General features: G+C 30.9%; 1 protein-coding gene across 1 annotated transcript; it reads right to left on the bottom strand.

Moving 5' to 3' along the window:
* Positions 1-679: 679 nt before the first annotated feature.
* LOC143244885 (diuretic hormone class 2-like) lies at positions 680-4,768 on the bottom strand. Its single transcript, XM_076490402.1, has 4 exons — positions 4,668-4,768; positions 3,225-3,324; positions 1,511-1,609; positions 680-950 (listed from the first exon to the last, which is right to left on the bottom strand). Exons 2-4 carry the CDS (start codon positions 3,317-3,319, stop codon positions 812-814), a joined length of 333 nt encoding a protein of 110 aa, XP_076346517.1. The 5' UTR covers positions 3,320-3,324; positions 4,668-4,768; the 3' UTR covers positions 680-811.
* Between the last annotated feature and the right edge of the window lie 6,323 nt (positions 4,769-11,091).

Raw genomic sequence — 11,091 nt, forward strand, 5'->3', positions numbered from 1 at the left:
CTAATCTTTCTTAATTATGTTGAAAATTCCACCTCATAATTCTTAGTGTAATTAACTTTCATATTTTTCAATTTTCTACATGATGCCATATAAAATTTAAGATAATGTATCAAGTACAATCTGTCAATGATACCAATATAATATCATCTGTACCTGGCTTATGGTTTGAAATTAATTATTATTTTTAATATTTAATTTATTATTTTCATCAGTGTAGATTCTGTAAATTCTAAATACAAAAGTAAAAAAGGCAGAATATTTTGTGAATTAATATTAAAACATAATTTCGAATAATCTATAAACAAACAAATTTTATCAAGGTTGAACTTTGTCTTTAAATTTGTCCATCCTTTTTCTGGACTTCCCCATATTAGTTGTAAGAAGTATAGGAAGTCCCTTGCGTAATAGGGCAATTAAATAATCCGTAAAGCTGGTTTACTCAAATCGTATTTTCAATACAATAAATTAATCAAACTTCTATTTCCAACACTTCCATTAAAAGCGTGCTTACAACTACCTGTACGTCTAATACTCAGAGTAAGTAAATACAGCTCTTGTAGCCGAATTAATCAATAATTAAATAAATGTATCCAGAAATTTGTTACCCTTAAAATAATCGTCTTATATGATCTACCACCAAAGATGCTGTCAAAAAAATTAATGAAGAAAGAAAACCGTATTTTCTGCCGAAAGTACTTTATTTTTACAAGTACACTATATTACATTTATAATGTGGAACATCCTCTTAAAATGCAATTTTTTACAATTTTGTTTAAGACTTGACATTTGACAATAGCTCAAATTCTATCATTCATTCTTCGTTGCTTACGTCGCGACGCCGCCTACCAGGTCCACCAGCGAAATTGGCAGCAGCTAATCCCATGAGATGTTTAGCAGCTTGGCTTCCAGAAAATCCACGGGACAATCCTAAGTCCAGACCTCGCTTCTCACTAAATAATATCGGAATAAAAGATAATCAAAACATGTTGTATTGTTTATTTAACAACACATCAGGGGCTCGATTCCCCTCGTTGGACTCAGCAGATAGCTCAATGTGGCTTTGCTATAAGAGAAAAATACACATTTCATAAAAAACTGTTCAATAAAACAGTATTACAGATAAATAGGGAATTTACTGTGTGATGTTTGCAGTTCATTACCTTTCAGTCAAAGATTTCTTAAATCAATTTGCATGTAAAAGAAAAATATTTTGTGCATCCGAAGTAATATTTCTTTATTAAACTGAATTGTAAAAGAAAAACATTTCCTCTCCTGTAAAAGTCTTCGCTGTGAAAGCTGCTTTGATACTTCAGAGAAATATTTAGCATTTGTTTACCTCTGTCTTCCTTTTTCTTTCAATTTCATCGTATATTTTAAGATTTATTAGTAATAGAATGTAATAATAGTTTCTTAAGGCATTTTGTTTTTATATATATTTTCCCTGATAATCAAAGGATTATAAGTACAGCGATTTCAAAACATTAAATAACAAATACAGTTTATAACGTACGTTTTACCGCTTTCAGAAGCAAGTAGACTCTCAACTACTCCGTTCAATACTCGCCTCACTTCATCAGGATGTTCAATTTCCACAAGAGCGCGTTGGAACCTAAAGACACATTAGGCATTGCTGTGAAACAGAACTACCACACAGGGTTAGTTAAAGGTACATATTGCGTACATTCAACTTTTTATTGAAGAATAAATCTAGATAAAGTTACAATAAAATCATATTTTATTTTCGTGATATGAACCAGAGATGGTACTACATAATTATGGATGGTTTGGGAACAAAGTTTATCCATAAATATTATTATCGAAAAATAAATTTCTACGTAGATAGTTACCATATCAAAATTAACCTTATTTTTCATATCTAGATGTAAAGTACCCTTGTTCGAGAATAATATGTACTTTTTTTTTTTCGCAAGACACGAAGAAACAAATAAGTGTAGGATATTTGGAGTATATGTCAAGAACTCAAGAACATTTATTGACTTCTCTCTTACCCAGAAATTCGTGCATTATTTCTGTGTAGAGCAATACAAGCTAAACTTACATAGGTTTGCATATTTATTGACTAAATTTGCAAAACAAATCACAGTCCAATGTATTCTGAGCTATTAAGTTCTTCTATATGTTGCTGAAAGCATATTTAGGTTATTTGGTGTAGTGATTGGCTCAAATAGACAGAGAAATTCCCCTAGCTGAAGAGCAGAATGGACTCAATGAACAACAGTTGATCACCTAATATCATTAAACAAATGAAAATTCTTAACCAAAGTGAAGAAATCACGAACATTTTAATTATGAGATGAAAGCCAACCTATTTCTAAATTGTTTTTACATTATGCATGCGATCTGTTTTTTACCACTTTTTTTCTCTGATCTGAACAAAAGGTTTACAATACGCTGATAAATTAGAAATGATTATAATATAGAAATGTAGTTTGTACGAAAATAACAACATACTTAGAAATAGAAGAAATCACGAACACTTTAACTTGAAAAGTATTTTTATAAGCCCATTAATTATATTCTAATACATATTCATATTCAAATTATATGACCGATATTGTGAGTTTCGGAAATTTATAGAATGGACATGTATATATTTCGAAATGATGTATTATCTTCACACCATTTCCTTTGGAAGTAAATATACCTAAATTTAAAAAGAATGGTTACGGGTTCCTTACTCATTATTTCACATTTATCATATCAAAAAGGATGTGGTACACTCTTGGGCAAAAATGTAGTCATTCACCAGTACTCTTTCACCACTTAGTCACTTTTAACCAAATAGAAGTATATATAGCTTTTGTTATGAACGTCCTTTAATTGAATGCGAGATACGAATTTTAAGGTTGTAGAAAGTAGTTATCTTAAGTGATATTAAGAAATGATAACTTAAATGATAGGAGTTCTTTCTTGATAATCTAGTAATTGAATCTAAAATAATTCTAACTTACATAGCTTAAGGTAAGTATGATGTGTAATGAAATATCTCCTCGGTTCAACAGGATTGTTATTATTGATGGAATGCTTTACATGTCTTATGTCGTACATAAGACATATAAAGTATGTATGTATGTATATACAATCAGATATCTCACCCTATAGTTAACTGGAGTATACTAAATAAGATTAAAGTATAACACTAATTTAAGGTATATGTATAAGAGACTTATACTTCAAAATAAAGAGAATATTCTGTAACCTACCTGTACTGAGGCAAGGAAGCCGACACGGCTTCCGTCAGGACTGACATCAGGAGAAACATGATAATGAAACCAACGATTACTGATACCTTGACCATAGTGTCTATATAACAATAAAGGAAACGAAGTACAAGTTAATAACGGGGTAATATAAGGTATATCACATTATGACCAATTTTAATTAAGTCTGCAGATAGCAGTTAAACTAAGATAAAAACGACACAAGATATAGAGAACATGCTATTTAGATGTATACTTCATTAAATGGACATGTTCATGTTTATATTAATATTGAACTGTTTTTCATGTGGAATTACATCAACGTACAACCTATCCAAACTTTATCTAAACTTATTGTGATCATGAAACTACAAATACCCACCTTAAGTAAAAATACAAAAGCCTCTATTAAACACAACTGTTTGTTTTTCAGTGAGTTTGCTTTCTTTCTATGATATTAACCAAAATAAAACTACCAGTCAACATTACTAGGATTTATCATTTTATTAACGTAAACTTTGGACAATTTTTGATATGCCTCTTTATTTTATTATCACAACCAAACGACCCTATTAAAACAACAACACTATAAACAAAATTACAGTCTAGTATGACTTGTAGTCTGTGAAGTTAAGATCCTCGGAGTTAATGTAATGTGCTTTGTTGCCTGTGTATCAAAGACATATGTGACTCTAATGGTCATGTAATATTTTGTTTTTTATTTGTCTTAGAATTTAGGGCAAAGCTACAGAAATGTGATATCAATCTATAATCACACTAAGAGTCTAAAAGCAAGATAGCATGTGACAACAACCGCTAACAAGTCTTGAGATAATATTATGTAAAAGAATAGTTATAAGTGAAATATCTTACATGGCGTTGACTCCAATGACAGGCAACTAGCAGCTAACTACGAATCGTTGAATTGACGTATTCATCTGGTAATTAGCGTTATAATGCGTTACAGCATATATATCTACATACACTCGGAGGTTAAAAAATTAGGTTGTATTTTGTAGTTTTTCAGACAATTATTTATTACTCACTGATAGTGCTTGTTTCTTAAATCTAAGACATTAATCTCGTCTGTCATAGATAGTACAACAGACGTTTTCTTGTACTTTATTAGTAGCTCCTAAACTTGAAACCTAGAAAGCGTATTTACACATACACATTAAAATGTGAATGTTACTCTAACTATAATAAATATTATTAAACTATATGTCATTCATGAATGATTACAAATAAGCAGATACAAAATTTATATGTAATTTAGTTTCTTTTTTCTATATAATATTACGTTTTTAAAGGTATAACACTTTCTCATCCATTTTAAATATTTCAAATAAGAAAAAAGACCTTGTATATTTTCAACTGTTGATTATAACGCGTTGTTACTGAAGTACTGATTTGATAGAACATATGAGTAAAGAGATGTGAATTTACCTCTAGAGTGATGCAGGGACTCAGCTGAAAGTTCCACTATTCTGCCAGGTAGGTACTTCAAACTGCTGATGGGACTCGTTCAGTGCTGTTGACTGACTACCAGATATGATAGGCTGACTGCTTTTATAGAGAACTCATGTAGTGGATAATGCAAGATTGACGTCCATATGACGTCACCTAGACACTTTTATTACTGGTCATGGAGAGTATGAAGTCTGTAGAACAATCTGGGCGGAGTTGTTATAGCAGTGTTTAATAGAACACTGAAACAGACGTGGTGAGATGTAGATGTTGGACAATATTATGTATACAAGTAGATTTATTTTGTCATTAACCAAACTCCGTATGTTAACGATAATGTTTTGTCATTAGTTTCTCATGCTGTTGTTCCTTTGATTTGAAAGATGGAATTTATGAGCGTTATTATTAACAACATTCACAATATTGATGTTTCAGTGGTACTTAAAGATATTGTTCACTTACAGTATTACTTATTAGCGTGTTCTTTAATGAGTTATTTAATAAAATAGGAATTGCTATTTCGTTCTTAGAACCTTCTAAAAATCCTTCGTATGAAACATTAGATATTGCATTATTGTAAAGTTAAATATAGCTACACTTGCTTTTATAATAATTAATTAATGGTTTTAATAACATGCATTACAATGTAGAAAAAAGTTGGGCAACTCTTTACCAACAAATAGTGGAATTGATCGTAATTTATAACGCCCTCAAGGCTGAAAGTGTGAATATATTTGGTGTTACGGGGATTCCAACTCTCGGAATACGAGTTCAGTGCCTTACCCACATGTCCATTCCGGGCGTAAGTTTTTAAAGTTCTAATTCTATGAACGTTTCACTTCAAGTATCTCTGGTTTTTCGATTGAGAATCGTTTGTCATAATGATAGCTTCTGATGTACTAACTGTAGCAAACAAACAATAATAAACTGTTTCCCCGCGTCTTACATTAGGCAAAATTGTCGAAAATTCAATTGTACTTTTGTGCAAAATTCTGAAACAAGCAAAGTGTCTAAGTATGTTATGCTGATTATTAGCAGCATGTGGTTAAATTTATATATATATATATGTTGTCATGGCGTATGTGCAAAGATCTTTTAATTAAAACGAATGTTGTTCCTAGTATTTTTTGTATAAAATTATATAATTGTTATTATTAACGTAATCTATTTTTTCTCACATTTCTCCTTTTTCTTGTCACTGACAAACTGTGTTCTTTACTCACCGTATAAAATCAAAACAACCTATCTTGGTTGAATATCAAGTGACGAAACTGTTATAAAATAAATATGTTTTAATCATTCAATATAACATCGCACATATTTAGTTCCCCACCAGTGGCTTAGTGGAATATTGGTTGACTTACAGCGAGAAAACTGGGTTTTGATACCAGTTGTGAGCAGAACACAGACAGCCCTTTGTGTAGCTTAATGCTCAATTCAAAGCTAGGAAAAAAAAGACTTACTTCGTTACCCATAAAAACTCAATGGTGTTTTGCTACACAGAAACCCTTTTCTTGGCACATAAATCATATATTTTTCTTTAAATTTATGATGAAAAAGATTCGTTTATTGCTAATTTCTTGGCAGTAGTAAATTTTGCATTATTTATGAAGAGCATATTGGAGGGTAAAAGACACTTAATTTTATAAATAAAGGATCTAATAACACTGAGTTATTTTTTCAATGTAATAATAAAAAACTGTTTTCTGTAATAAAACATATTTATTTTTCAATAATAACCTTTACTACTTAATATGTCGTATTCACGCTTTCTTGGTTTTGTTCATTAGGTTATGAAGTGTCAGTACAATCAAACCCTCTCCTTGTGACACAGGCTTTTGTCTGCGGAATTATAACGCTAAAAACTGGGTTGCGATACCCGTGGGGTGTAGGAAGTAGACAGCCCGTTATTTAGCTTTGTGTTGAACTTCAAACAACAGCACAATATAATTAGTTTCTTAATACTATAAATACTTGTTCTAACTATAAAAGAAATAAGACACCGTTATTGATAGGATGCTCTTGTTGTAGAAAATCGGATTATATTTTCCGTTAAAAAGTTAAAAAGGTGGTTATGAAATAGAGCTAAACAAGTGTTACGATTTGGTAGAGAAGCTCAAATGATTCAGTCTGTTCTCCATGAACCAATAAATTGTGGAGTTAAAGATTCTCTAGTTAAATCTGAGTTTGTTATTATCGGATTTACTTTTCTTGTCTCACCCGGTTTCTTCTGCACGTCGTACAATAAACACTTTTCTTTCTTATAGCCAGCAATAAAAAATTCTGAAAAAAATATTGTTGATTCTGTTATACTAAAGCTCTTCTACGATTTCTGGTTTTAGTAATCAGAGAGTGTGTGTGTTTTTTCGTATAGCAAAGGATCAAGGGGCTCTCTGCTCAGTCCGCCGAATGGAATCGAAATCCTGATTTTAACGTTGTAAGTCCGTAGACTTGACTCTATTATTCATAGAAATGAAACGGATCATTTAGCTTATATCTTTAAATTTTCAAGATGCTCGCGGTTGTTATACGATGTATAGACATATGTATGAGAAGACAAGAGAACAACAAACGTTTTATATGTGTTGGTCTTTTTTTTTACACTAAAATACAGATGTGAAAAAATTGATTATTTTCCATATTTCTAATGAGCTCTCATTGTTCATGGTCAAATAAAAACTGATATTGTTACAAAGAAAGGAACGATAGTGTACACAATATAGTGAATGTTAGACTATTTGTACTTTCATGGAACACAGTTTATGTAAAACTGTTTCCAAAGATTAGGTGTAGATAATAAAAATACATTTTGTTTATATTTACTATTAATAACATAATTATATATTTATCAATATGCCCATTCATGTCTTGATTATTAATAGTAACGCTCAAGTGATTATACCATAATTATAGATGTTAATTAGTTATTAAAGTTTAACATTAACAGCATCTAGAGCCCAGAACGGCTTGTTGTTATCGTATTGGTCTGTGGAGGTCAGGTTTAGTGTTCGAGTTTCGTTTTCGTCAAATAAATATAAATTGTGTTCTGTGGGTCAGTGAGTGCGTTAGTAGAGTGACGGTTTAATTCTTCTGTTCACTCTGAGAAGAGTTTGTAGGTGGCGTTGTTGTTTAGACGCCTTTCCTTCAGTCTGTCACTATATTATAAAAAAATAATTTATGCCACGTTTTAATGAAAGACTGCTGCATTTTGTTTTTATTCTTTTTTAAAGTTAGACCCTGTATTAACAGACAACTCCTATGAAGAGTCTTGTTTTTATGGAATCCTCTGTATTGAATAGTTCCTTGTTATACTTACATGTATCAGAAAAAGCTTTTCCTCTTACTTTTGCTTTTTATTTCCTCACACACATTTACCTAAGTCTTAAACATAAGCAAAACAGTAGTTGCACTGTTAGATTATTAAAATTCATAAAGACAGCAAAAGTTCTTTTGTTAATGTTGAATAGTAATATTTATTATATTAGACATACTAACTATGTTTAGGCACTGCTTAAGGAGGTATATGGTGTAGGGGGTTTGACTAATAAGAAATTGTTGTCCATTTTTAATAGTTAGTTAACAACAAATACTGGGATTGACTGTTACATTATAACGCTCCTATCTGAAAGAGCGCACGTTTGATGTGATGGAGATGCAAACCTGCTACTCTGAAATTACGTGTGGAGTGCCTTAATCACGTAGCCATGTCGAGACCTAACAATACTTTTTATATGAATAAATACAGGGTGTCCCAAAATAGCGTTATTTAACGTCTTTAAAAAAGCGTTATTTTGGGACACCCTATATATATATTTGTGTGTGTGTAATGATGTTTAATTTTAAACACACTTTCTGTAATAAAAATTCATAGCTTTAAACACTTTATTCATATTGACACAGCTTTACATTCCCTAACTACGTGTATACTTATTAAACAAATACCATGTACTTCGTTTCTTATGAAGCTGAACCAACGTACCTGTTCATCACAATGTTTGTTTTCAATTTTATTGGTTTCACAGTATATGATAATATTTCAATTTCACCTGAGGAGTTAGTTTAACATTATTCTAATATATATTTTGAAATGTGTTTGACAAATGTTTTACAAAGACCGACTCAGTTGATTTATATTTTTGTAGAATATTTTGTTGTTCCTTCATCCGATTTAAAATCGTCCACAGGAGTAAACAGTATTATAAACCTCACATTCATCAACTTCTGGTACTTTATCTATTATACATGTGAGAATATTATTTAACTAAGAACACGTAGAAAATGTTACACTATATTTTTTTTTATTATCTTGCATATCTTGCTGATAATTCTTAGATATGTAGAAAGAAAACCTTGATGCAATTAACTTTCGTATTTTTTTATTTTTTGCACGATGCCATATAAAAAGTATTATAATGTATCATGTACAATCCATCAATGACAAAATCTGCAGCGAAATTTGCAGCAGCTAATTCCATGAGATGTTTAGCAGCTTGGCTTCCACAATATCCACGGGACAATCCCAAGTCCACTCCTCGCTTCTCACTAGATAATATCGGAATAAAAGATAATCAAAACATGTTGTATTGTTAATTTAACAACAAATTAGGGGCTCGATTCCCTCGCTGGACTGAGCAGATCGCTCAATGTGGCTTTGGTATTTCACATTTCATAACAAGAACTGTTCAACAGTACAGTATCACAGAAAAAAAGGGAATTTACTGTGTGATGTTTGCAGTTCATTACATTTCTGTCAAAGATTTCCTAAATTAATTTACACGTAACAGTAAAACATTTTATACATCCGAAGTCATATTTCTTCATTAAACTGTATAGTGAAAGAAACACAGTTCTAGACCTGAAAAAGTCTACGTTCTCAAAGCTGCTTTGATAATTAAGCGAAATATTTAGCTCTAATTACCTCTGTCTTTCTTTTTCTTTCAATTTCATCGTATATTTGAATATTTATTAATAATATAACGTAATAGCATTACATTATAATTAATTAAAAGTACAGCGATTTCAAAACACTAAATAATATATACATTTTTTATGTACATTTTACAGCTTTCCAGACTCTTCACTACATTGTTCAATACTCGACTCACTTCATCAGGATGTTCAGTTTTCACTAGATGCGTTGGAACCTAAAGACACATCAGGCAATAATGTGAAACACAACTACCTCACGGGGATGGTTATAGGTACATTTTGCACATGTTCAACGTTTTATTGAAGAATAAAACAAGATAAAGTTACAATAAAATAATAATTTATTTTCGTGATAGAAACCACAGAGGGTACTTCAAAATTTTTGGTGTTTTGGGAGCATAAGGAAACAAAGTATATCGAGAAATTTTGTTATCGAGAAATATATTTCTACGTATATAGTTACCACCACAAAATTAGCCTTATTTTTCTTGTCTAGATGTAGAGTTTCTTCGCAAAACCCGAAGAAACAACTATATATTTGGACCATATGTCAAGAACTTTTATTGAGGTCTCTCTATCCCCTATACCTACTAGTTCGTGGTATTTACCAACAGCAAATAATCCTACCAGAAATGTGTTCATTATTTTAGTGTACAGCTATATAAACTAAACTTCCATAGATTTTTCATATTTATCGACTACGACCATCAAAAACGATGTGGTACTCTCTTGGGAAGAAATTTAAAATAAGTTGTATTTCTCGAAAGAAAGTTGACAATTATGGATATTTGGAATGCTGTTGTAGCTCATAATCTTCGAAGTTTGTTCTCCAGATGGCATTTTTTGTTTCTTCTCTTCAGGCTACATGATAGAAAGCTAAACACAAAACATGAAACTCATCTCAAAACTAACCTAATAAATTATTATACGTAATTGTATCAATAAAGAAATATGAAACAGAAATTTACTTTGTGTATTGTTGTTAAATAGAGACTAATAGTTTTAGATAAAAGTATTTCATTACTGCAATTTTAAACGTAGCTCACGAACCATTAGTTTACATTATAATTTAAATCATAACCATTAAAGTTAAAACATCTTGTTTTCAATGTAAAGCTTCGTGTTTACCGTTATGCTACAATCCAAATAAACTAAGTACGTCGTACATAAAGACACGTTATTTTTATAAAACATCTCAGTCAGTATGTGTTTACTTCAGTCAGAATAATTTCTGTCACTCTTAAGTCAATACAGATTATGTTTTACCGAATGCTAGTGTAAGAGAATTAAGCTCACCTAAATATCTACTTCTTAATTAAAAGTGAGTTTACAAAAACTAAAAATACCTAGTTGTGTACAACAACATCCTGAGATATTGTGGTTAAATATTTGGCGCCTTCTAGGGAAAGTAAGGTTGTTTTCAGCTATACATAAAACTACATTTTTACTGTAGTTTGCGGCTCTAATGATGTGA

Source organism: Tachypleus tridentatus, chromosome 1 (genome assembly GCF_004210375.1).
Source record: "Tachypleus tridentatus isolate NWPU-2018 chromosome 1, ASM421037v1, whole genome shotgun sequence".
Classification (NCBI taxonomy): Eukaryota; Metazoa; Arthropoda; class Merostomata; order Xiphosura; family Limulidae; genus Tachypleus; species Tachypleus tridentatus.